At 40.1% G+C, this 27,713-nt stretch overlaps 1 protein-coding gene across 1 annotated transcript; it reads right to left on the reverse strand.

Moving 5' to 3' along the window:
- Nucleotides 1-2,355: 2,355 nt before the first annotated feature.
- Nucleotides 2,356-27,217, reverse strand: HTRA3 (HtrA serine peptidase 3). The gene is made up of 9 exons (XM_057426738.1): nucleotides 26,778-27,217; nucleotides 17,503-17,602; nucleotides 15,635-15,857; nucleotides 14,803-14,997; nucleotides 12,250-12,282; nucleotides 11,481-11,595; nucleotides 5,655-5,703; nucleotides 3,823-3,918; nucleotides 2,356-3,318 (listed from the first exon to the last, which is right to left on the reverse strand). Exons 1-9 carry the CDS (start codon nucleotides 27,199-27,201, stop codon nucleotides 3,153-3,155), a joined length of 1,401 nt encoding a protein of 466 aa, XP_057282721.1. The 5' UTR covers nucleotides 27,202-27,217; the 3' UTR covers nucleotides 2,356-3,152.
- Nucleotides 27,218-27,713: the final 496 nt, after the last annotated feature.

Below are 27,713 nucleotides of genomic sequence, written 5' to 3' on the forward strand. Positions count from 1 at the left end.
AGATCATCCAGTTCCAACCCCCCTGCCATGGAACCTTCCACTAGACCAGGTTGCTCATAGCCCTATCCAACCTTGAATACTTCCAGGGATAGGGCATCCACAGCTTCTTGGGGAAACATATTCCAGCATCTCACCACCCACATAGTAAAGAACTTCTTCCTAATACCTACCTTCTTCCCAGTTTAAAGCTATTCCCCCTTGTCCAGTCACTACAAGTTCTTGTAAAAAGTTCCTCTCCAGCTTGTAGATTCCCTTTAGGAACTAGAAGACTGCTCTAAGGACTCCCCAGCGCCTTCTCTTCTCCAGGCTGAAGAACCCAAACTCTCTCAGCCTGTCTTCATAGGAGAGGTGCTGTGGCGCTCTGAGCATCTTTATGGCCTCCTCTGCACTCCCTCTAACAGAACCCCATTACAGTCTGAATATCAACAGTTTTCATCTTGTCGGCCCAACCTTGACTTTGAAAAGCTGTAGCGATCAGTTGAGTTTCTTTAAGAGATCAAAATCACACTTTTGTTCCTTCTTTTTTGCCCCCTGTGAGAGACACAGCCAGTAACCACTTATAATAGGTAGGTCAACTCAATGTTTTGTTTTAAAGTGACACCTACAGACACCTTATTTTCTCTTTGCCAAGAAACAGAGATAGCAAGGTTGTGTTATAGACTGAATGTTAACTGCTGGCGTCAGCATATGCTGACTCTATCTGAACAGAGCAATTAACCTCTGCAGCTCTGGCTGATGTCAGGGAGATGAGTAGCAATTAATAAAGCCATTTCAGCAGCTAAGGGTCACACAAGAGCTGAACTGACACAGACGGTCCTGTGGCCAAAGGAAATGACAATGCTCTCTTTCTGAAAGAATCTCATTTGACCTTTATTCCCTCAGAATGAAATCTGCTTCAATGCAATGGCACTTGCAGACTGTTTTATGTGCGAGCTCCACAGATTTTCAGAGAAAGCTGAGGAACTGTTGGTAAAATGCAACAGCAACAGGTCTTGGTGAGTAAGGAGACAGCCTTTCTCCCTTACACAAAACGTCATGATTACAAGGCCAAGGCACTTGGCCAGTGCCAACAGCACAGTATTGTTTCAGTTTAAAGACTGCTCTTACAGACTATTCAGTATTGTTGTAATAAGGGTTATTATGCATTTTGTCTCAAAATCATTACTGTGTTATCTGGAAGCCAAAAAGCTTTGCTTACAATGAGAGAAGCTGAACACTCTGTGGGTCTTAACAATTTGTTGTTCAAAAATCTGAAAAAAATAGCAAAAAACTCTTGGAAATATTTTGTATAATATTAATCAATGGACACACTCCTCACAACCTGTACATTTAGTCCTAACTTGGTACACACATAGGGATAGGCTTAACTTTAGCTATGACAGTATCCTGTATGCCAAGCCAGCTATTCTAAGTTCAGAACATGTATGCTTTTTGCAAGCCTGGCTGCTAAGGTATCTTAACTGAAAGGAGTTGGAATACTCAACAGGTACAACTACCTTCTGTTGGAGGGGTGAAAACAGCTCTTCTTTTACAGACAGCATGGGCATCATGCCATTACTACAGGCAGTAATGTGATGGAAAGAAACATATTCACTTTTAGGAGGAATATACCTCATTCACCTTACGACTGAATAGTTGCAGTCACAGCCAGCCAGCAAGTAATGAACAGATTGCTTTTTTCCATGTCTGGTATGGTACAAACTCAAAGATGCAAGGTTTGTCACAAACATGACAGCTGGTATAGCCAGAAAGTCTAGATGTGATGACAATCAGGAAAAAAAGAAGGTCCCAGCTGCCCTAAAGACACACTGATGCAGAAAGGAGTTAACCAAAGACACATAAGTCTAGGAAGTACAACTTGCTGTAGAAGATGGTCCAGACGAAGGTACTTCTTTCTTTGGGAATGGTAGCAATATTCGCTAAAGAAGACAATTGTGCTGTTTAGGCTACCTGGGAGATCCAGATTTAGCTTTTAGCAATTACTGTCCCTGGTTTATTACATAGAAGTCTCACATGCTCTAACTGTAATCTAGGCTTAATAGTGCTTCCTTTCTGCTTCTTATCACGTACAGGCAGAATTGACAACAGGATTCCAACTAGATACTCTCTAAATGACATCAAAGCATAATCCCTGAATATGAAAAAAAACCAGTGTAAATAAATTACTTGTGTGAAAGCATTTCTAAACATAGCCTAAATAAAGCCAGAATAATTATGCCATAGGGCTGCAAAAAGTTTTTGTAACATCAGGGTCCAATTTTCCATGTGAAAATTTTCTCCTGGGAGAGTTTATTCGAGTCTGACAGAGGAGGGAGGGAAGACATACTTGCTTAAAAAGAGGTTTACAACAACGCATCATTAGTGTAAACTTTATTCTCCTTACAGTAGAAACATATAAAGTACAAGCCAAAAGTAGTATAACAATTTTACAGCAAAGCTTACCAGTAAGATGCAAAACTAATTTGTATCAAATTCTTAAAAAAACTGTGCACTTTCTCAAACTTAACTTTGTTCAGCACATCGATTTGATTTATATATAATAAGGCATTAATTCTATAAGAATCATTTACTATATTCCAAAATCGCATGACCTAGGTGTAACACTCTATAGCCTGATACCATTTTTGTTCCTTTCAGATATTTACAGATTTAATCTACCTGCATTAACACGTAGCATAGAAGCACTAAGAACAAATACAAGCTTTGCCAATACTAGGTTCACATTGAAAAAGTGACATAAAGAAAAAAGCTCAACTGCGCATTGCAATAGCTTGGTTCTGCTGCAGGATGACTAGTTTAGGAATAGTTTCCCCTTTCGGCATTCTTCCTCAATTCCCGTTGCATTTTGATCTTTCAAAAGAGATGGAGAACTGCTTGGAACCTGCAGGAACTAGAAGTGGACCCCATTGCTATCAGCTACCCAAAATTTATTTTCCTCCCCAGAACACAGTTCTTAAATTTCACTTGAATTAAATCTATAAATGGCACAATTGAATTGATTCTAGCTACTATGTACAGAAATGGCTCAGGCAATTAAGTTAGTCCACCTTGTCATTAGTCAACAGGAAGTATAATTACTGTAGCTGTAAAGGAGGTATCTAGTGTTCCAGAATAAGTGAGTTTAATTATGGTGAGAGCTTCCTCAATTCTATTTACATAACAACTTCAGGCTCAATGTTAAATAGCAAGTCATCATTCCCTCTTCGAACTTCAAGTAGTAGAGGTGATTCATTCATCACAGCCTCTTGCAGGTCACTGGAAGTCATCAAAGGACGCCCATTGACTTTAACAATTATATCCCCATCTTGGATCCCTCCTCTGCAGAGACAAGAAGAAAAAGGCAGTAAATATACATTCTATGCAGAGAAAAACTATTCACGACCTCTTTGGCTGATGTGATTAATTTTTACTTATTTTAATTTTTGTTGAAGGGAAATTCCACCCTTCTGACTGCAAAAGAACAACTTCTAAATGCAAAATCAGGCTTGTGTTAGTTCATTGTGCATTTTCTTCTAAAACAGCAAAAACAAATAGTCTAGCTTTTTTCGTCTTTCACAAAACTGCAGCAATGGAGAAACAGAAAAGACTTTCACCCATTATTCCTACAATAATTTTTGGAAGTGCCTTTTCATACTTTTGTAGATGTGAGTAGGCTCTCAGTACAAATATTTTGGTTTTTTTTAACCTAAAGCATGATTTTTAATTGTTTAAATAATAATCAAGACTGATATGAGAAAGTACTTGAATATAAACAGAAGTATTACCCATCAGTATTTATTTGGAGATTTATTTACGGTGAAGAAAACAATGTGCTTTACATACCTATGAGAAGGTGAGTTTGGAACAACTTCGTGTACATAAATTCCACTTCTGACATCAGGAAAATCAGCATTATTGTGTTTCAGTTCTTCCACCAAGCTAAGAGAAGAACAAATTTATATAGCATTTGATTCCACTACAAAACCAGGAGCATTCAAAATTATTTATTTATTTACCATTTTTTGGTGACCAATGCTAAATGACTTAACAGTTAATTGTTTGCCCTTGTTCTTGTGATGAGAATGCAAAAAAACTACTTACCTGTGCCAAGCATGCTATATTTAATGGTCTCATACATCCTCAAGAATCTGACTTTAACTATTTGCAGCAGCAGCACAGGGCCACTGTAGAAGAGCACAGGATAGCAGCACTCGCTGTCCTAGGTACTGTGCAGGGTCAAAAGACATTCCTGCCCCAAAGAATTAGTGCTGGTGATGGGGCAGAACTTTGCCAACTATTTCACTTCTTTTATTTCACAAGTCATTCCTAATTTGTCTTTATCTAGAACAATATATTTTTTTATAACTTCAGTCATCAGATAGATCAGAACTATCTGTGGGAGTTTTTCAAGGAAACTTCAGCTTCCTCAAGTTTTCTTGAGGAACTGTTTGTGAATCCTTTCCTAAAGAAACAAGATGGGAACCAGCTGCAAAATAAAGACTCTAAAAACATCCCCTCTTTACTGAGGAGATGACATCATTTTAGGTCTGTGCTCAGTGTGGGTTAAAACCCATTTCTAGAAAGAAAGGGCTTTAAACTAATGATGGATGACTTGGCTGTCCACCATGAAAACCTGGGGTCCCCCAGATGGAAACCAAGTCCAAATGACTGTGCATAGCTTCACTTCACTTGGTTTTGTACTGAGGAAGCTAACAATTAAATGACTAAAGTAAACCCATCAAGGAAAGTAGTCTTTTCCTGAAATCAGGCCTGGAGATATCTTACATTGATTCTTTAGATATTGCAAAAGCAGTCAATTCTCACATCATGTTCACTTCACAGTTATGCACAGAAACATTCTGAGTTTCTCTCAGTGGTGGCTAGGTGATGTTAATGCCATTACCCTGATCCGTTCCAGCTGAGGATCTCACTCTTTGGGGAGGATTGCAAGAGTGTAACTCAATAAACAAAGATGGCTTTGCTACAAGCCCAGCTGGAAATTGTATTGTTTAATTTTGTAGTTTACTGCCACATTGGAAATGTGCCTACTGCTGGGAAAGAACATATATGTAATAATGTAAGATGTTAACCCAGAATATACTTGGGTAACAGAAAGACACAAAGCAATGCATGAGAGAAAAGACAGTAAAGAACTAAAGGAAGGTGTCCACATTCTGCCTTCACTAAAATGGAGGCACAAAGCTTTAGTTCTACACTTTAGCAACTACTTTCTTTTCAGTTAATGGTTAGGCGTTAAATCTCACATTATACAGCCTCCACTGGCACTGGCATAACTACCACCAAACCCTCAAGCAGCTAATCTCTCATTGGCACTCACAGTCACCTGAAAGCAGCAGCTTGTTTAAATGTCACCTAAAACCTAGTATGACTGCAGACGTGCTCATCAAGAACCAAAAATGCTCCTTCCTAATTTCCCTAAGCTATCAACAGAGCATCCACCATTATCAGTATTCAGGACTCAGAACACGTATTTCACCTGTTGCAGACTTCACCTGTTGCAGAACAGACTTCAGTTCTGTTTGCAGACTTCATAGAAGCTAATGCACACTTCTGGATCCACTGGAGATTTGTAATGAAAACTGAATGAACTTCTGACCAGCTACTGACCACGTCTTGTGTGCATGGTTATACAGATTACTTTCTATAATACTTACGCAGGTGTTATTGTCAGCATTCTGATGCCAATGAAACGTTTCTTCCCATCTGAAAGCAACAAAGGATATTTATGAAACTTAGGCAAAAGCTGATAAAAATAACTACCCAAAATCCCTGTCAATTAAAACAGGATGTATCAGCTCTTAACAAAATTAAACAGAAATCATATACATCTACACCGAGGTAATTTTTTATTTTGGTTAGCCTTGGTGTACAGAATGACAATCCCTCTCCCTGCAAGTGAGAGTAAGAGAGAAGAGGTGTCCTTCAGGAAATTCAGGAAAATTTCTGTGATCTAGTATTACGTGACTTCAGTAAATGAAAAATTCTTAATGGATTACCATTTCATCTGGAAATGCTCAAGACAATTTAATCATATGTTGTTCTCATTAAAATATAGAAATGGGATTTAAAGAAATTAACGTTTCCACTCTTCAGAGAAATGATAACCAAAAGACTCGCACTGATTCTGATGCAAATGGCTTGTTATTTCTACCCCAAAGAATGAAAAAGCAAGTATAGAAAACAAAAAAAAAAAACAAATAACCCCAAGTAAACCTAAACATAGACCTTAGCCAAAATGATCAGAGGGCTGGAGCACTTCTCCGATGGAGAAAGGCTGAGAGAGTTGGGGTTGTTCAGCCTGGAGAAGAGAAGGCTCCAGAGAGGCCTTATTGCACGCTTTCAATACTTAAAGGGGGCCCTCAGCAAAGGTGGGGACAAGATTTTAATAGGGCTATTGCAATAGGAGAAGGCATAATGGTTTTAAAATGAAAGAGGGGAGATTCAGACTAGATTTAAGAAAAAAATTTTTTACAATGAGGGTGGTAAAACACTGGCACAGGTTGCCCAGAGAGGTGGTAGATGCCACAACCCTGAAAACATTCAAGGTCAGATTGGAAGTGTAGTGGAAGATGTCCCTGCTCATTGAGGAGGGGATGGATTAGATGACCTTTTAAAAGATCCCTTCCAATACAAAGTACTCTATGATTAGCAGGAGCTATAGAATTTTAAATGGTCAAAAAGTCACTCCTTTAGGGAAAGCACCACATGTCTGTAATAGCTTTTAGTGGTCATGCACAGACATGCACTGCACAGCTGTCTTTTGAAAAATGCAGTTTTATGACTTCCTGAAGTGAGTGCTTCAGTAGTTAGCTATATCCGGTTTGAAACATTATTTCCCCTTACTTGTTCCAGTGTAACTACTTCACAATTTCTTAGAGCTTCTCCATGTTCTCATGTGAGGAAAAAGTTTGAAAAGAAGATATACAGGGTCTCCTCTAACTCTTGTTTTTTCCAAGAAAAACAGTGCCAAGTAAAGAAATTACTCCTGAATCTTATGCATGTCCACTACTCCCATTAGCATCAGTGAAAATGTGGATGACTAAACATTGCATTTACTACACTATGAACAATCTGACAACTGTAACTGTCAGCCCTGCTTTTCCTTGTAATGTTCTGGCTCTCCTTTATTTCAGTGTGAAACTAATGAGATCAGAATCAGCAAGAGTGTCATGAAGAAGTCCATTTGCTGAAATTGAAGGCTCAAAAACTTTGGCGTGGCACTCACAGTGCTTCTCTACATGGCATAAATGGAAGTTTTCACTTTTTAAAAATACCTAAACTAAACATGATTCTCCCACCTGAAAATACAACACCCCCCTCCCGCAACGTAGATAGTTAAAATTGTGAAGTTGTCTTCAAGGGACACAGAGATGACAGACTGGTGACAGTTTACTGCTTGCATTAAACAGTTTGCTGCTGGTCATCGCCTGTGTGATACACAAATATGCAGAAGCACAACGCATGCCCTGGGGGCTGAGTTACGAATCTTTACATGAAAGAAAAATGGAAATGAAAGAAAGGACTAAAGAAGCGCATCTGGAAGTAACAAAACAGCAAGGAGGAGACTGGGCAAGAGTGAAAAACCACAGAAATGCCATTGGTTAAGAGGGAATTATTTCCCCAGTAGCCAATGATTCACATAAAAATAAGGCTTTTGGGGAAAAAAAAAATCTGAGAACCACAAACTTATTCACAACTAAAGGTCTCATTCTAGCTTCATCTTTGGGCAGGTTAGGGTATTATTTTACTTCTGTTTATGCATTAAAATTCAAAATAGTCTTCAGCCCTCTCTCCACACTTAAGTTTGCCACACTGGAAATAGTGGTTCATACTGTAAAAGTGACAGGCTATTTATAAAGTCAAACTAATAATTATGAGTTGTGGATAATTTTAGCAGCAGGGTCTAGATTCCCTTCCTTCCCACCCTCCAGCCATTTCACACATCAGAATACAGGCAAAAAAACCTTCAGGCCCCTTGTTTAGCAAAAGTCCATTTTATTCTATTTAACATGAGTCAAACATCTTTCGCAAAACCCAAACTTTTCATCAACAATAATTAGAGGTAAATAAAGTCGGCCAGTTTACTACCAGTTGTAGTCTTTTATCACCCCCTAAGGATAGGCCTTTTGAAGCTGGGGTTAAGTCACATTGGCAGAACAGTATGTGGCACCTGGAACTACCACTGTCACGTTACATGCACTCTGTGAATAAAAGAAGTCTCAAAACTTGTCATTCTGGCAATTTGTGCAATCACAATGCAGAAGATAAAATTATTAGAAGTGGAATAAAGTGAGGTTATAAATCTAAGAAGCATGTCACCAGGGTTAAGTCCCAGTAGTAACGAAGTTTAATATGTTGGAACAATCAGGTTGAACAAATACGAAACCACTTTGGCTTAAAGCTGGAGCACAGCGCAACAGAGAGATACTCAAATCACATTTCATTTGTAAACACCATGCCAAATTAAACACTGATTCCAGTGGTACAAAGACAAGCAAACCAGCCTCAACCACTAGTTTAAACTTGAATCTGTTTTGTGTTAATAGAAAGTCACAAGCAGCTGACCGTGAGTCTCTAGAAGCAGTTCACTACCTAAAGAGATTTCTGTTCCACAGGAAGGAAAGCATATGTGCTAGTGTTAAACTTTTCTCTTTTTTACTGAAACTTGTAACAGTAGAGATGCTAACCAGAGAGATAAACACAGGCTGAAGGCAAAGTGTTTATGACTTATAAAATGTGGCAAAAAGAATTGTTAAGTCCAAGTTAAGGGGTCAGGTACTCAGACTCTTATGGGCATGAAAAACTGGCACGAGTATCCCCATTACAGCTGTTTTCAGTGGGGCCATGATATCACCAAGGTCTCCAAGTGAAGAAGTGAACCCTGCACTTCTTATTCAAGCAGCAGGCAAAACTCCTACTTCTCTGCTCCCTCTTTTTGCACTTAGATCATATTGCAAATTACATGAGCAGTCCTGAAAGCATTTAAGAAAGATATTCCACTGCCAACAGAAACCATGAAAATAGCTCAAGTATACAATGCTGTATTATGTGCAGTGTATCTTCCATATAAACTACATAGCTGAATTTAATCAGTAGTCTGAATCTATACCCAGCAAGCCTCCTAAGCAGCCCTCATGACTATTGGCATTAATTATCAGTAATAATCACATAAATACATAGGTAAGCATATAGTTTCAACACAATAAATAAAGCATTCTGGGGATGCAAATGTAGATTCATATAAATGACGTGCTGGATGTGACCAATACAGAACTCCCCCATTTCTCCCTGCCCATCTGAAACTAGGTTTATTCACTTCTCTGTTAGCACTATGTGAGAGGGGGAATTCTTAGGCTTGATTCTTAGGCTTGATTCTTAGGCTGAATTCTTAGGCTTGATTTTCTCTTTAATATTTTGTCAAATCACTAACTTACTGTCTTGCATTCTAGAGGATCCATATTTGAACTCTTTCTAGTTTCACTTTTATGCTCAAGTCTAAACTAGGAATAGATGGCAGAGCAAAGACTAAAACTGAGGAATTCCTATGGGATACTAACAAAGGCACAGAAGTAAAAAAATCAGTCAAGGCTTAAGTGTATAGATGACTTTCAGAGGTAATGACAGAACACACGGATTGTAAAACTTGAGATATGGATGGAAACACTTAACTTGATGCACCAGTTCAGTAATTCCTAACTCTAAAAGGAGGTTAACATCATTACTGATAAATCCAAAATTAGCAAAGGCTTTTAACCCATTCAGTAGAAAAGTATGTCTATACAAAGTATGGTAAATCTTTGGTCAAAACTATATTAGGTATGATTATGTATTACCCAGCCATTAGGCAATACAGAATGTTACTTAATGATAATCAGTGCAAACTCTTTACTCAAACGACATCCGCTCCTTCTTTTTTCCTCCTCTCTGCTCCTGTACTGCAGCAGATCATATATTTGCAGTTACATATAATGGATGGGACTTCTACATGAAACTGATGGTTATCTGATCAACTGAGATTTAAAAGACCAACATCAAGCTTATTAAACAATGTTGACAGTATCTCCTATATGCCAGAGTATCTGGAAAGAGCCATTTCCTAAGGGGATTTTATCATCTTCAGGCAATATGACACTTGGAGCAAAGTGGTAATACCCTTGAACTTATTTCCATGACCTAATTGTATCATAAGGGCGGATCCCACTGAAATTACTGGAACATAATTGGAGCAAAAGAAAACACGATAAAAACATCCCAAGATGCTTACATAAATTCTTTATGTCAATAAATAATGCCTATACACCAAAACTGAGGACTATTACTAAAGGCCTAAAAAATGCAAACAAAGTCTCAAATATGGTGAAGATATCTCCTAGAAACTCTCCTTGTCTTTGCATCAAGGGCTTTTTTCATCAACACCTCCTCCAGCCCCAATCAACAAGTGAAAAACTATCTAATTTGGGGAATTCAGCAAAACACAGATGAGGGGACCCCTCAGAATTGTGAGGGTCTCAAATATGCAAGCGGATGTGTAACTTTAAAACCTCAGACTAAGGGAAGTTTCTGAAATAACAGTATCTGAGAGAACACTGAGAGGACAATGGTGCTGGCATCAGCAACTGGATGAACTCAGGAGAAGACAAGATTAATACCAGAAAGATTCAAGAGAAGCAGCAGCCAGCAGCCATGATAAAAGACGGGTAGGGTGATAAACTTGCAAGATAAACTGGCAAGCAAAAGAGAAAGAAAGGTTTGATCTGGCTGAAGCATTACTAGATCAGCTTTGGCTGTGCAGCATCTAGAATGACACCCAGTACAGTGTGACAGATGCAAGGCAAGCATATAAAAAAGTCCAGAGTACTGCAGTTGTCAGTTTATTTAGATTTATATGCTCTTTGGTACAGAGGCCTTTCTTTTTTAATGCCTCTCCCCCATCCTCCCAGCGCATTTCTTCAGGAATCGGTACACAGTTCTTCTTCCACCGGGGTCTGAGTGTCTATCACAATATCCAGTTATATAGTACTGACATAGATGACCATGGCAAAATAAAGATCATCCACTGATGATGTGCACACACTACACTCCATCTATAGAAAACTGTTTTAAAATTTCTTACTTTATTCTCTACAGTACACCTTAATCTCCTTTATGCTTGGACAATATGTGAAAGAGGAGGATAAGACTCCTTGAGCAGGTCACCATGTGTTTTCAAGATCATTTGAGACTGTAATGACTCATCTGTGTCCTCACTATCCTCAGAAGTCCTTTGTCCCAGATCTATACAGATACTGTCCACTTTCTGGGGGTTTGAATAATAAAATGTCTTCTGTGAAGCTGTTTTCTATTTCCAAGTCTATGGTGTTCCATACTGTAAAATAACGCTGCTCTTTTCAGTAACAGGATCCCAGAGCTGTGTCTTTTGGCACTTTAATGACAGATCAGGACAATAATTGCAAGATGTCACTGTTTCTTGCAGACCTTACCTTTACTTTGTTTGTCATGTGACTCTGTGAGAAACTGAGTGATACGGTCTGAAGGAATAGCAAAAGAAATCCCAGCTGTGACCTTCAAGGTGTTAATCCCAATCACTTCACCATCCTGTTGAGAGACAGTACCCTATTAATTCAGTCCCAAGTGACAGGGTTCATCTCACTGCCTAGCATTTCATGTTAAAAGCTGGTGTAAGAAATTTTAGAGTGTTGTAATCACTCAAGAAAAAAAAGTAGTTGTAAGGGAGGATCTGGGCTCTGATTCACAATCCCTTTCACATTTCACTGCGCTAGCCAGAGAGATTACAGTACAGTTTGTTCATCCAAGGTCCATCGCACCACTCGGCAAGAGATTCCCTGCACTGAGCAGGCAGTGGAACCACTGTAACCACTACAGCCATAATTCTCTGACCTGCAAAATCACTCACAGTTTAAAGGACTCTATTTTAAAACTAGTTGTGTGGATTAACCAGGTCCCATCTTTGCTGTGCATCCCAGGTTCATAGGGAGAACAAGCATAACTGTTCCTACCAGATCCCATTTTTTTTTACTGCTGTGTAAAATTCCCTCTGCTCTACAGGAAAGTGTTTTCCAATGGTGTATGAACCTAATCTACATAGTTTGTATTGGCTTCAGGGTATCTGCCTACCATTAGCTTGAATGAATGAAAGCTGCTATGACCTGTGAATCTTTTCAATATTCTCCCACTTACTTCAAACTAGCTCTTGACACAAAACAGAAGAACCAAGTCACCTGGACTTACCAGATTAACCAGAGGTCCTCCAGAGTTGCCGTACTGTAAAAATGATATAAGGGAACAATAAATTGGTGCTTCCTTGCAGGAAATGCAATTTTCATTTCAAGCAGTATTTTTTTTTATATAAGTAAACTAAAAGATGTAAAATGTAAAAAGCAGGTTATTTCCTAGGCAGCACAGACGAACACAATATTGACACAGAATACATGTAGGTCTTACCCTACCCATTCACACCTCTTATGATTAGATTTCTTTTTCTTTTCAGAGACAGGCCTTAATTAGGAGCAGCAACTTACCACTTCAAATAGTCAGACCCTAAGTTTAACGAGAAATATTAACAGCTAAAACAAGCATTTCTATTGTTCTAAAGGCCATCAGAATAAAGCACAGTTCTTAAGTAGTTTTATTGATCACTTTGGTTTGTAATGTAAAGTCTCTAATTCTCCACTGGAAAAGAATACAGTGTTTTACATATTTAATCACAGCATATTGCTATGAGGTAGATACTATGTAAGGATTGATTTAGTAACCATAGGCATGCAGCCCTCTCTAGGGAGGGCATATAGCAGCTCTGAGCAGCTCAAATTTGATTAATACCTAATGGCCTTCAACAGACACATCCAACAGGACTATAGGAAATGAGCTGGAGAAGATGCTTGTCTCAAGTTCATTTTTGAGTTTTCAAGTAGGTCTACTGAACAGCCAAGAGCAGCAAGTTAGCACTCAAAAGAAACAAAAGCTAGTGATGCATGACAGCAACATGAGCCATATAAACTGTTTATACTTAGATAGCACTGGGCAAACCTTACAAACTCTCAGAAGAATAAAGCAGACATTTAAGTTTTTAAAACAGCTTCAAAGTTTGAGTTTAAACAGAGATCAGTTTCTTAAATTGTCCCTTTTCAGTGATCAAGGCTAGACACTTGATTTTTATGTCTGACTGACACAGAGGAACCAAGCTAAAGATTTTTCAGCCTTCCTTAACACATCTTTCCTTCACTTGTCCTCTGCTTGCAGGATGTGATAATGAAAGAACTTTTGTCACGTACAATATATCTTCATTTAGGAGCTATGGCCCTCTTTTCTCCTGCCCCATGTTGCTTCTGTCCCAGCATTTCTCAGAAGGCAGCTGCATGCACATTCCTGCAGGAAAGTCTTGGCTGAGCCACAGGAATGCTCTGAATAGACCAGCTCTCAAACTCCTCCCATTCTCGGGAGAAAACTAGTGCATTAGCGAAGCACAAAGCATCTCTATGCCAGGGACTTCATATCTTGTGGTCTCAGATGGCAAAGCAATTCAAATATATTGTCATTTACCTTACCTCCTCTGCTGTCACTATTTACACACACTCTGCTATCCTTGTCTAAACTTGCTCATTAGCTTTTGAGGGCAGTGAATGCCTAGGTATATACAAGCAAGGAGTCTGATCTTGAGGAATGTGTATAGATGTGAGGTCAAGAATCCCATGTTCTAATTCTGTCTCTGTCACTAATTCGGTGTGTGCTCCTAAATAACTCATTCTGAAAAAGTTTTCCTATTCTCATACAGCTGGAGAGAGAAAATTCAATTAAATATCTGAAGGGGTTCAGCTCCTGGATCATATAGAAGCTTTTTGGAGAAGCTCACTTTCATGTTGTATCTTAGCACCCTCTTTCTCCACACAACTTCTCAACCAGTCTGTGATAATTAATAAACATTCGTGAAGCACTTCATATGTGTAAAACACTGTTATGACTTGCTACATCAAATTTGACATAGAAGTCCAGCAAATAAATCCTGAAAATATTTTCTTTTCAATGTGTAACAGATTTAAGCCATAAAATTTCAGATCATTTTCTACCTCAGATATGCATGCAGTGCTGTTTTTAGAATCAGTACAAGTTATATGCATACCCTTTACTTAAGCTCTCTGGAACCCTCCAAGCTGCTCTGAAAAGACATTATTGTCATGTATTTCTATATAAAATGCAATGCTAGGACCCTCAAGTCCAAACTGTATCTCAAACTTTGTGTTATTTTACATATAGGTTCTTACTTGGAGTATCTGATGTGCAAAGGGAAAACAAGAACAACAGAAACACAGCCCTCTCCTGAAGTTCTTACCTGGGTCTCATGTTATTAAATTGAAGCAGATACTATCAGACTACTCCATCTGATTCTAATGCATGGAGATGAAAGAAACTTTGGCTCTATTCTACAGCTTGCTTGGCCAGATCAGTTGAACAAGCAGAGAGAAATGTGTTGATTTACAGCTGGTCTATAAACCATGTGTTACTGCAGGAGATCTAGAGAACAAGAAGGGTCTGTTATGTGTAACATCTTCACAGACAGCCTCAAAGAGGGTAGTTCTATTTATCAGACATTTCAGAACACTAATGACTGAATGCAACTTACAGACACTGCATAGTCTTTTATAAACAGAAGACCCTAGTAGTGATTTAAAATGAAGCTGCTTTTATTTAGTGGTTTCATCTCAGAGCACACACTTCCCTGCTGAAGGTGGGGGCTTCAGCATTCTAGGACTGTGAAACTCAGTTCCTTACATACCTAGTACTTACATTAATAATAGCATCTGTCTGAATATAATCCATATCTGAATCCCTCAGGCCGAGTTCTTTGCCATCTCTCTGAGCAGTGCTGACAATACCTGTTGTCACAGTGTTCTGTAAGGCAAATGGACTTCCAATTGCCACCACAAATTCTCCTGGCCTCAGATCAGCAGAGTGTCCCAGTAACAATACTGGTAGTTTTTTCTTAAATAAAAACAGAAAAAAATAAGTATTAGTTTATACATGAAAATAATCTGATTGGAAAAATCAAAAACGAGCAAAAAGTTAGGCACATCTGTTACCTTGATAAAAGACACGCTCACTATCGTATACCCAAAACTTATGCCAGGTAAAATTAGTATACTGTCTTCAGAAACAAACTGCCAGAAACAGTACCTTGCAATTTCATCCAGAAATAAAAGGCCAGCAAGATTCTGAAACAGATTTCCCTGTTTTCCAGCAGATTGTTCCCTCCTCCTCCTAGAAACATACAAACTAGCTGACCACACTCTCTACACTACATGCCACCTTGCAGGTTTTACTGGCACAAAGCTAGAAGGATTAGTCAGAATAGCCTGGACTGTCAGGTAATGATAGCAGAATCTGAGCACATATTAACTGAGCTGCATTTGTTTAAGTTTTAGCAGTTCCTAGCACAGAAGACAAAGTCATTTCATTCTAAGATAGGAAACATTTCAAGGCCTGTATTTATCAGTATATTGTTTTCCCCAGATATATTTCCAAAGAACCCTTAAAAATATACTCCAGCCAATCACTCTGTACTAAATGAAACCAAAACAGGGTTCCCAAATTCATTCATTCATCTGTTTATGCCACTTACCTTAGGGTGAATCTTTATTGTTGCGATGTCGGATTTCTTGTCAATATCTCTGATGGTTGCTTCGTAGGTATCTCCATTCTGCAGCTGCACTTTCAATTGTTGTCTCCCTGATACAGCATTGGTGCTCGACACCACATGTGCGTTGGTCACAATTAAACCAGAATCGGACATAATAAACCCAGATCCACTCGAAAGCGGGACATTTCGCCCAAAGAGAGGGTGCCTGTACAAAAAGCAAGTAGTTATAACTCATAAGGGAAGCATAACTTAACAGCAGATAACATTATGTACCATTTACTACCTTTCGCCCTGAGAAATAACAAAGCATTTGATGACAGAGGGTTCTTTGCTGAAAATTGTGACTGCTTTTAGTCAGCCAGGGGGATAAGAAACAAGGTTTTCAGACAACTGGTAGAGTCTTTTTCCTTTGTTTTCCCATTCTACCTTCATGCATTTCCTTGCAAAGAGACTAGGTGACAAAAAAGGAAGGAGGAGGAGCCCATCTGATCCCACCGGCTGCTGCTTCTATATGGGAAGAAGATAATGACAGGAAATAGTAGGGCGGACAAATGGATCAATATTCGAATGGGGAAAAGGGAAGAAGGAAGCTTGCAGCTGGACAAAGGAGTGAAGGAAGAGGTGTTGTCTCTTGGAATCATGAAGCCAAAGTGTAGACTGGCAGGAAAATCATGTCTGGAAGGACTGGGAATGTGAAAGAAAAGAAATGAAGCACATTAACAATGGGTAAAACTTGGTGGGAAACATCATCTGATGCAATAGAGATATAGTTAAAAGACTTTACAAACTGTTTAGAGCATGATGACTTTTCTGTGAACAACTGCTGCAATGACCTTAGATTTGTTACAGGAACAGAAAGTGCCTGGGCAGCAGACGATGAAAAAAGGTCCACAAATTCTTCTTTCTTCTGAGATATGGTCCTTATTAGGAAATTGTTTGAAAGTTCTGGACTATACAGCAGTAAAGAATTGGAGCCAATTCCAGGCAGAAGGCAGTACCACAATCAGCACTGGACAACAATCTTAACTACATTTCCAATCATCTTAAACATCTTCAACTATAGCATTCTCTCAAAAAAACAGTCACTATGTGCATAAAGCTCTGTTTTAGAAAACCTGATTATTTCCATTTTGCATGTTAAAAAAAGCCTGTAAATATTCTCCAAATTCTTAAGCCTACGGAAAATTAGAGTACTCTAAGCAGAAAAGTATTCAAGTAATGGAGTACAAATAATATTTGACATAATTTCTTCTGACAGCAGGTTGGTTTGAGCACTCAGTGTTAAACCTGCCTCCCAGGTTGTTTTGAGTACTCTATGTTAAACTTGCTGACTCAGCTCCAGCTTCAGTGCACTTTATATTGGTATGTTTTGGTCAGCAAATTTACTACATTTTTTTCCTATCAGAAATCATTTTTGTGTTTAGACAGGTTACACCAGGTCAACATAATACCTCGTAATGTTCTCCTGCCAAAATAAAATCACCTCTTATTGAAAGTAGAATAAGCATCAAGGACCTATGTTTTCCCACCCTACTTTCAGGATTTGTTTTCTTTAAACAGAAATAATAAACATAATCCAAGAAGCAGCACATTTTAGTGAAGGCTGATCTTCAAAGATGACATGGACTTATTTTAGGGCATACAATATGTATTGGAAATACTGTAAGCCAGATAAAATATATCTATTAAACAGGAACAAAACACACAAAATTCATGGTTCTCTAGAAAAATGAGTCTGCTGTAACGTTTCAGAGTATTTTGTGAACTTCAAGAATTCAAAATGAAAGTTACTACTTGTAGATCTTTGTTAGGCAATGTGAGTAAAACACAAAGAATTGAAAAAGTGTTACCTGAGGAAAAGTTCAATGTGCACAACTGCAGGTGCAATCTTTTCCACCACATCTGCTATGAAGTTGAATTTGTACCTTGGGCTGCTGGACTGTAGGTGACCTATACTAGCAGAAAGAATTGGATATGTTAATAAGACAATATCCTTTTTTACCAAATAGGTGAGATAAATATGCTTTGAATTGGTCTGTTTCTCCTACTGGGACAGTTTCCAAACAGGTATTGGAAAAGGAATTGAAGTAACTAAGATTGTTCAAAATTTATGCAGCATTTTGCTTAATCCTGATAAAATTAAACATCAGCGTCACTTGGCTATAAGTTGTTTGACCTCCTTGGAAGTCTAAAAGCCTTGTCTAAAGTATTTGTCTCAGGACAACTACTAATTATTATCTAAACTGCATAGGGTCATAGGATAAGCAAGGTTGGAAGGGACCTCATGAGATCTCTAGTCCAATCTCCTGCTCAAAGCTCGGTCTGCTACAAAGGCAGAGTAGGAAACTCAAAGGGTCTGTCTAGTTGGGACTCGTGAAGTAAAAGATTTTCTTCTATCTAGACTGAACCTCTCGTTGAAACTCATGTTTCGACTGATGTCCATGGTGTCTTCTCCACTACACACCGCTGTAAGGAGCCTGGCTCCATCCTCCTGATAACTTCCTCACAAGCACAGGAAGGCCGCTGTTAGGTCCTCCTGAAGCTTTCCTTCCTCCAGGATGAACAAGACCAGTTCCCTCAACTTTTTCTCATTGGAGATACGTTTATCCCTCCCTCCTCATCCTTGTGACCTTCTGAACTCACTTCAGGTTTTCATCACCTTTGTTGCATTGAGGGTTCCAAAACTGGATGTAGCAATTCTAGATGTGGTCTAACAAGTGCCATATAATACATCCACAGCATTTGGAAAGGCATTTAGAGCTCAAGTTTGTAAATTTTTTAAAGTATGTACATTAGAAACCTTCTGTAAATGAAAACCTAAAAAGTTTTTAAAATTCCCATTTAAGCTGTCACAGGCAGCTAGGCATAGCAATAAATTACTAAATATTTAGTGTTCTGATGAAAGCCAGTGCAGTTACACAGCATTTATGAATACTGAGTATAATTCTGTGGAATGAAGAGAGGAAAAGAGTCCACAGCATCTTGGCTTCTAATGTCACAACATCCTGGATTCCAACATCACAATATCTCAAAGCAATAGTACTGCTTGTGCTAGAATATCATACTTTCTGCAATCCCTAATACACAAGGACATATCACTGCATATGTCAAACATATGTTAGGGGATGTACCACCACACTCAAACAGCAATCTTTCGCATTCACAGCCTGATGCTTTAAAATTAACTATGGGATCTAGGGAAGGGAGTAAACAAGTTGGAATCAGATACAGCAATAACATTTTTGGCTTTTTTCAAAAATGGTGCAACAGCACACTTTAGGATTTACACACAGGATTTACAATTTTTTTTCTGCCATTTCATCAGGAGGCAGAATGTCTAACTTCTAATTTCTAAATAATATCAGCTCGTCAGAAGTGAATCTTTGTGCTATCACATTCTGCCCTAAGTTCAACTCATGCTAAAGGATGAATTTACTTCACAGTAGGTCTTGCACACCAATTCAACAGCTGCTCTTAAGGGTTCCAGATTTGCCTATTACTAGATCACATAACACAGTAATGAGTCATCAGATGCCCTTTACCCAGCTTTTTAAAAGGGAAGTAGGTAGGAGACATCACACAAAAAAGGAAAGATAGACGAAGAGAAGTTTAAGAGAGTTGTCATGAATTTTAGTATTCTGTGTAGTTCTTAATTCAAAGATCTTTTTCACTGATCCTTATCTACAGGTGTTTTACTGACCATTAAACCTTGCAACTAGTAAATTAATAGGGACAAATATAAAGATTAGAGCATAATGGTGTCTAACCTATTTATGAAAAATATGTCTCTGACCTAATCTTTGAGTGAATTTGTAAGATAGTGGTTGACAGAGAACTAGTTGTTATAGTTCTTGTAGTCACTCATAAAGGTTTCACAATAAAGTGTTAGAGGACCTGCAAAGTCAGAAAGTGAGAGGTATTACATTACCACAGTAACCAAAACACCTGAAGCAAAGACAGGAGTGGACCCAGCACTGGTACCAAGGAAGAAAGTATTGAAGAAACCAGATCAAGATAGTTAGGAATTTCTCCATAGAAGTCAGTGAGTTCTTTTTCCTGTTACTGGACATGGGATTTACTTCATGGGATTTACATGCTTACATTAGCAAGCTAAATTTATATGATACTCTTATTTATTTTCTTTACTGGGCCACTGGAGATTTATTTCACCTTCAGGTCCCAAGCAGCTTGCCTGGCACTGCAGGATATCCTTTGAAGTCTACTAACATGACTTGGAATACTTGCACACACAGCGGTGTTCACTGATGGGATGTAACATTATCATCACATTTATCTTAACAGATATGACCATGGATCTATGCGTACATTGGCTAGACCCTCAGCTGATGGACTAGCATAGAACTGGGTGGGGAAAGCATGGTGAATGCAGGCTTTCAGTTGGTATAAATCAGCATAGCTTTATGTGAGTCAGGGCAATTAAATCCCTTTGCATCTGCTGAGTGGAACTGCTCTGTCCATGCCACAGCATTGCACATGGCCAAAAGAGGAGAATGCCTGCCAAAAAACTCACCAGTCCTGACTAGCCACCATGGAAACATCATGGGTGGCAGTGGCTTTCTAGGTAAGATTTGGAGTAGGCAGACAGAAAAATGTCTGGAAGAAGTGGTGAATGAATGCAAACATGGAAAGAGCTTACGAAAATAAAATGCAGCAATACAGAAAGGAGACTGTATAACCAAAGCAAAGCTTGTCTTTCTTCCATGCCATAATGAAGGCATTTCTTAGTGCAAACCAAAGTCCAGAATCTCCTTGTAGGGGTCAGAAGACACAAATACTCAAACCTGAAGGTGAATCCAAATCTGCACTATATAGTAAAAGGAAATCTCAAGTAAAGGAGGATCAAGAACAACAGACATGCAGACTTTATAAGAAGGGTGTAGCTGAAGATATACTGGTCTGATTAGAGATGAGCTGGTTTTATTATTGTCTGGTGGGGACTAAATACTGATGAACACTAACTAACAAAGTTAAAAGATGCCTTCATAGAAACTGACCTCTCTTGAATCATTTTCTGCATGCTGGAAGTGAAGAGAACCTTTAAACATATTATAGGAACTCAAACTATGGACTTGATGTAACAGCAAACTAACATTTACTCTCTCACATAGAATCATAGAATGGTTAGGGTTAGAAAAGACCCTAAGATCATCTAGTTCCAATCCCCTGCCATGGACAGAGATGCCTCACACTAGACCATGCTGCCCAAGGCCCTGTCCAGCCTGGCCCTGAACACTGTCAGGCACAGGACACTTACCACTTCTTTCGGCAACCTGCTCCAGTGCCTCACAATCCTCACAGTAAATAACTTCTTCCTCATATCTAACCTGAACTTCCCCTGTTTAAGTTTGAGCCCATTATCCCTTGTCCTATTGCTATAGTCCCTGCTGAAGAGTCCCTCTCCAGCATCCTTGTAGGCCCTCTTCTATACTGGAAGGCTGCTGTGAGTTCTCCATGAAGCTTCACTTCTCCAGGCTGAACAGCCCTATTTAAGGGAACTGAAATGTTGCTTATTATTAATAACATTTTAGTGCATATTTATTAATCTTATTTTCATCAGAAGTTCCCAATATGCTTTAAAAGGAAGAAATTGCAGCCTGAAAAACTGAAGAAAGAAGGGGCATCCAACACTAGTAAGTTGTACAAGATCACCCTGAAAACAAGTGTTGCAATTGTAGTAAAAATCAGTGCTTTTTGTCAGACCTTCAATTGATACTTTAATTTGCTTTAGTTGGTACACACTACCTGCTGCTACTATTGTTACCAAAACATAAAATTGAACATGTGTCTTTCCCCGACACTCTTGCTGTCTTGCAGTTTCACGTAGCTCTCAGACCTCTGCTGGAGTGTGAATGTAAAAGCTCTCTTTACAGCAGCTTTGTGCTTTTTGACCTACTGACCATCTGAGATTTGCCATGTATTTTTTCAAAGGTCTCTCAATAACATGCATTACTTTCCATGTTATTACTGCATGTTCAAAATCATCTCACACTAACTAAAGCTGATTTATCTTGGCAAAAAGACATAATTTAATCCAACTAACTATCTGTTGTATAAACAAGGTATCAAAGGTGTTGCAACCAGGTTGTACTTGAAATAAAAACAAATTTATACTGTATGAGTTTTTAGCTGTCTACACAATTTCTTAGTCAAAAGAACTAGATTTTCCCAATTTGCTTCATAGCCACAAATCAACCAGATTTTCAGCAGCTCTGAACTCTTATACTACCATTTCAATTAAGTGATTAGATCTTCAGAAGCTCTCCAGCTCCTCTCACAGAACACTCAAAATCCAAATTTGGATGTAAGTGCATAAACTGTAGTTAAAGCTGTTCTTCATAAAATAAGATCTTACATTTCCAAATCTATGGGCTCCAACTACACTGGACTTACATGGCTAAAGCTAAGTGCCTATCAGGTAAGAGCATCTATATTACAAATTTAAGACTCTTCCTGAATAGTAGTGTTACCTACAGGCTATGAGTTCATTTAACAGCATTTGGTTTACTTTCTTGAAGAGACAACAGACTCACCCCAATCTCATTAATACTACTGTAAATCAGAAACAACTCCAACAGACTTGTAGAATTAACCTAGTATGAAGACAACTGCAAAAAAAAAAAATAATCAGGAGAAACAACTCTCATAATCCCACTGAAGACAATCAAGCTAGACTAATGTATATTTGCAAAAGACTGAATGTTTCTGAATATTTGCCAACCTACTCCCTGGAGAATTAAATAAAATCACATTCAATGCTTTCTTAAAGACAATACATCATATTAAAATCCACAATTTTATATTCATTAAGACTTTGTGAGCCTGGGAAACTCATTCTTTTAAGGCTGATCCCCCATTCCCCTTTTAACCCAAGCTTCAGAAAAGATCTGTGTGTTCAGCAAAATTATTATGTCTAAGGGAGGACTGCAACCTGGCAGATCTGATCACCAGGGATAAACACTGTCCCTACTGTGCTTTCATGGAAAGAAATGAAAGACAAATAAAAGATTATAATATCTCTGCTTAAAAAACAGAAACATCTGTTGGAAACATAGGTTCATGGGCAGCTTTTCTGATGAATTCAGCATTAAGATCAAGTTGCATAGCTGTGCAATGACCATAAAGCCTTGGTGAGTTTAGTGCCACATTATGGTTCAGGCAGCTTGTTTATACAATGGATATCTACCCTGCACAGATTAAAACAATTTGGTGAACCAACACCAAAGTGGTTTTCTTGTGTAGTGCAGCAATCACAATGGCCAGAGACAGATTAACACAAGCCTTCCAGACACCTCACCGCCTCACTGACTTCAGATGCTTCTTAATTCCTCCTTCCCAAGTGATTCTCATAAGGATATGCAACAAGAACATCTTTTCTGTTAGTGATCCTGTACAACACAGTGAAGCGCTACACTCTGAATTATACACCAAACATTGTACAACATTCATCTTCACCTGCAGGAGCTCAAAACAAACTCAGACATGAAGAAAACAATCAGTAAAGGAATGTGACTGGAGTTTGTGTATTTAGTCAATACCTTGCAGTGCATTTCCCTTAATACAGCTGGAGGCAGCTGTAAGGCTTTGATGATAGTAATACAGTATAAGACTTCAGCATCTCTTACTGGCTCAATGTCTTAGAAATGCAAGTAATAATATCCTGAGTCTTTCCTCTGTATCTTCAAGGTTAGGCACAGGAACACTCCAAACACCCCACACAGAAATGTGTGCAAAGATTCTGCTTATGCATTAACTCTTTTTCAAATACTTATTTTAGAGAACTGAAATTTTAGGCTCATCTCTTGCAAGTATTTGACTGACACAGGTGAAGCGTTACAGCATGACCACTTTCTGCGAGTGCCTTCAGTTAAACAGTGCAGAGGGGACACATCCTCAGGCAGAACCCTGCAAGGGATTAAAACCAATGCACTTGTTTCCTGGGACTTCTTTCCTCAAAGGTTTTCTAATCTATCTTTTAGTTTTCCATGTTGCACTGACAAATAGCACCTTTAATTTCAAAAAAGAAAGGTTTTTTTGCTTCCACATCCTTGGTGAGAAAATAAAAATCTTTCAAGATCTGAACTGTCTTCACAGAAACCTTTAGCAAAATATAGCAAAGAATTATTAAGTGTACTAAGAAAAGTTGTACTTAGAGATCATAAACAGCCCTTTGTGCAAGAAAGAGTCTGACATAAATTGGCTATAGACTGGAGGTGACCGTGTGAATCTGTTGAGTGAGGACACTTTAACAGATCTGTGTGTGGCACTGCCATATTTGCTGCAGTGAGAAACAGAGCTCCAAAAGAACTGGTCTTTGATGACAGAGGTTGTCTTGCATAAATGTTTATTCTGTTAGATACACACTAGCCTTTAATAGCTTGTCTTTCTCACAGTAGGTGACAGAAAGCAGGAAAAGGCCAGCTGCTTCAAAAAATTACCATATATTAAGGTATCTAGTGTTGAAGAGGAAAAAAAAACGGTATTTGTAGCATACAGTTTGAATGTGCCTAAGAGTTCTGCAGGCTGTTCTATTAGAATCTCAGAGGTCCATGGGTTTGCCCAGGTGCATAAAGCTAACTGTATGAGTAACAGCTTTCAGGGCATATGCATACTGAGGGACATCAATGCCAGAGTTCCTGTATATCCATGCAATACACACCCCCTTTAACACAGCGTACCTAGAACTTGCATCTTGGAATGGTGTTCTTCAAGCTAATCCAGAACTTCAACAAGGAAAAAAATATTTTAAATTCAGTCAGGTTTGGAATTATCACTCAGTCATCCTGGGCACCTCTTTCCTCCTTTCCTTCCTTCCTGCATCCTTTATTACTCCTTTTTCATGCATCTCCATCCACCAGTCTTCTGTCACTAGGAAAATACAGCTAAATTTTCTCAGCCTATTTTGTTTTAACACAGCCAGAATCTAACTTAGCATCAAGCTAAGCAACTGGAAATGGACAGGAGCAGACATTTCAAAAGCTGCTCCTCAGTTTCATTGCATGTTCTTGAAATGGCCTAAGTCACACTATGTAAGGCTACTGTTATCTGAGACTGTTTAATACAGGAATGATTAAGTAAAACTGAATTTACTTTGTAACTAGCTTAGCCCTTCAAACTCTTGAGTCATCTGAGGCCAGATTCCTTTCAAGAACAGGGAAGAAAGAAACTTGACAGTAATTTTAAACTGTCGACTTTGTTCTAAACCTCTCATTACAGCCATTGCATGTTATTGTTTTTTTAAAAAAACACCACCATAATTGAGTCTATTCCTGGCTCAACCACCAACTCAGCCTGACCTTGGGCAAGACACTTGGCTTCTTTGAGCTTCAGTTTGTGCAGCTGTAGAATTGAATAAAAAATTTAAACTTAACAAAGAACCAGAAGCTGAGGTTTTCTGGGATGCAAAATAAAGCCAAAATAGAGTGAACACTAAAATAGTTGCTTGGAAAAAAAGTAACCTCTACATCAGAGCTCGAATTCCTAAGCCTATTAACAGTAGATTCAGGAGAATTCCTTAAACAAAATGTCATATATACCAAACCCCAAGCACTCAGTAAGCCCTTAGATGCAGGCTAGCTCACTAATTTTGGTTAAACATTCTGATTATTTCACGTGGATCAGTTCCAACCAAGTATTACAAGTATTAAAGCTCATGGCTGCTGATGTGAAAAGGAACAGGTAAACAGCAATTTATAGCTACAAAATACTGGAGAGACTGATCATTGCAGACCCAGGCCAGCATCTGGAGCAATCCCTGGCTTTGATGAGATACTCCTAAAGGAACTCTAGGAACACCATTTGACCTCCTCTGTCTCTGTAACACAGCTTACCTTCTCTCAAGACCGTGATACATGAAGAGTACCCTAATTCACAGGAAGGCTACAACTCTACCTCTCCCAATAATTTTGGCAAGTTTGCTATCTATGAATGAACAGGATGGCTATGGGTTCACCTGACATAATGGAAACATTAAGGCATGATTTAAAACTCCATCGGGCATATGACTTTTCTTTCCAGGAATACTGGGAGAAAGGTAGCAGAAGGAAACCTTTAAAATACCAGTAAGTATGTGAAAAGATATCAGCAGCATTAACACTTCCATAAAGTGAACCACTTTAATACTAAAGAATAAATAAAATCTTACCAAATTAAGTGATTACTAAACTTTCTGAATTTAAACCATCAAGCCTGAATTTGCCATAGCATATCACAATATCTGAGCACAGGCTTTAGTATGTTACTGTAAAAAGAAGACCATTTCATCTGCTGAGTATCAACATTTTAAACCCTAAAGGAGGTTTACAGGCTTTTATTCGCACTTTATTCTCTACAAGACTACAAAACTTCTTGTGCAAAAAAAAAAAAACCAAACCAAAACAGGCAAAAGACTATGGTTTAGGTGTTTTAGATACTACTTGGTGTGTTTTCTGCCCTGTTTGGCTTTAAGAGGCCGTCATACTCTTCTGAGTAGAGATACCTAGCAGGTGAATACAACTAACCTCCCCCATACCACCAGAGAAGGCACCAAAGCACAAGTGTTCCCAAGTCCCTGCTCTGCTTTGTGTGGGCCATGGTGTGATGGATACGCAGTGCAGCCTGCATGGACAATGCCACAAAATGCCTCAGCAGTGAGCGCCAACATCATGAAACGAACATGGTGCTGGCAGTAATGTACCGTACTGCACTGTACTTCTGCCCTGCCAGCACATCCTGCCTTGAGAAGAGGTGATGGCCAAGGTTGTAACTGCTGCCCTGCAGCCTAATGCCCTCCACTAAGCTCCCATCCATGCTGTCAAGTGCGTTCACCTCCTGCTCCTGGGAGCGCTGCAGCAGAGCATGCACAATGCCAAAGTGTCCAGAGCCATGTTACTGAGAGGAAACTCTCCCAGACTTCTATCCCACACTGAGGATCATCAAGGAAGGTATCTGCCATTCAGAAAGGATCCGAGTACCCCTTCCCCACACCACAGCAATGCTAACAGCCGGGCAAGATGCCTTGACCCTGGGGCCACCCAGTCTTCACAGATCACTGAAAACCGGGGTTTTTCTTAGCCTGAATCCAGTCGTCCACCCTCTGCCCCACGGGCAGGCCCCACCATGCTCCTACCGAATTCACAGGCTCCCTTCTGGACCTGGGCGACAGCTGGCAGGCCGTGCTGCAGCGCCTTGCGGCTCACCGCCTTCAGCTGGCAGATGTTGTCGTAGGTCCGGCCGTCGCTGCCGCACACCTGGGCGCTCAGCCTGCACTGGCAGACGCCCTTAGCGAAGCGCTTGCCCATGGGGTAGCGGCAGTCAAGGCTGTCCCCGCAGGGCGGGTCCTCCTTGCGGCCGCACGAGTCCCCCTCGCCCGCGGCGCAGATGAGGCAGCAGCTGCAGCGGTCGGGGACGTATCCGCTGGGGCAGCTGGGGCTGGGGCACTTGGAGACATCGCAGCGGGTCGGGCACTTGGCTCGGGCGGCCGAGAGCTCCGCGGCGCCCGGGCTGCCGCTGAGGGAGAGCAGGAGCAACGGGCTCAGCAGCGACACCCGCATCCTCGGCGGGCTGCTGGCGGGGAGAGCGGCGGAGAAGGGGTGCGAGCCCGCCCGGCCCGAGGGGAGGAGGCGGGGAAGGTGCTATCGCGGTGCAGCGATGGGAAGGGAAAGCCGGGCTTTATGCACACGCGGGCGGGAAAGTGTCTTCTGCCCCGAGCAGAGCTCCTGCAGGCGGAGCGGGAAAGAGCAGAGATGAAGGAAGGAGGCTTCAGTGTAAAGCCGCAGAGTCGAGGCCAGCTCAGTCCGAGGCGCTGCTCCGCGGGACTAGCTCGCAGGGGTAAGGCGCCGAACCGTGCCCGAGCTGCCGCGCAAAGTGAGCGCCGTCCCCCAGACTGCCGCGGGAAGCTGTGAGGACGGCGCCGAGGGGAGCGGCGGGGTTATATGCGAGACGTGCCCGGGGCCGCCGCCGCCGCCGCCGCCTCCAGCAGCAGCCACAGGAGCTCCGCGGCGGCAACGACGGCCAGGCCCCACCCCGGCCGGGGAGGGACGGCTCCCCGCGGGCGGGCCGCCGG

The sequence above is a fragment of the Pezoporus wallicus genome, unplaced genomic scaffold, assembly GCF_028554395.1.
Source record: "Pezoporus wallicus isolate ANWC-B61680 ecotype Strahan unplaced genomic scaffold, APGP_CSIRO_Pwel_v1 scaffold_13239, whole genome shotgun sequence".
In the NCBI taxonomy this organism is placed as follows: Eukaryota; Metazoa; Chordata; class Aves; order Psittaciformes; family Psittacidae; genus Pezoporus; species Pezoporus wallicus.

Coding starts and splice junctions, on each gene's coding strand:
- HTRA3 (XM_057426738.1), bottom strand. CDS start 27,201: ATGCGGGTGTCGCTGCTGAGCCCGTTGCTCCTGCTCTCCCTCAGCGGC. Junction 17,603..26,777: donor GAAGGGAGCCTGTGAATTCG/GTAGGAGCATGG, acceptor CTGCTAGTATAG/GTCACCTACAGTCCAGCAGC. Junction 5,704..11,480: donor ACATGACAAACAAAGTAAAG/GTAAGGTCTGCA, acceptor TGTTGCTTTCAG/ATGGGAAGAAACGTTTCATT.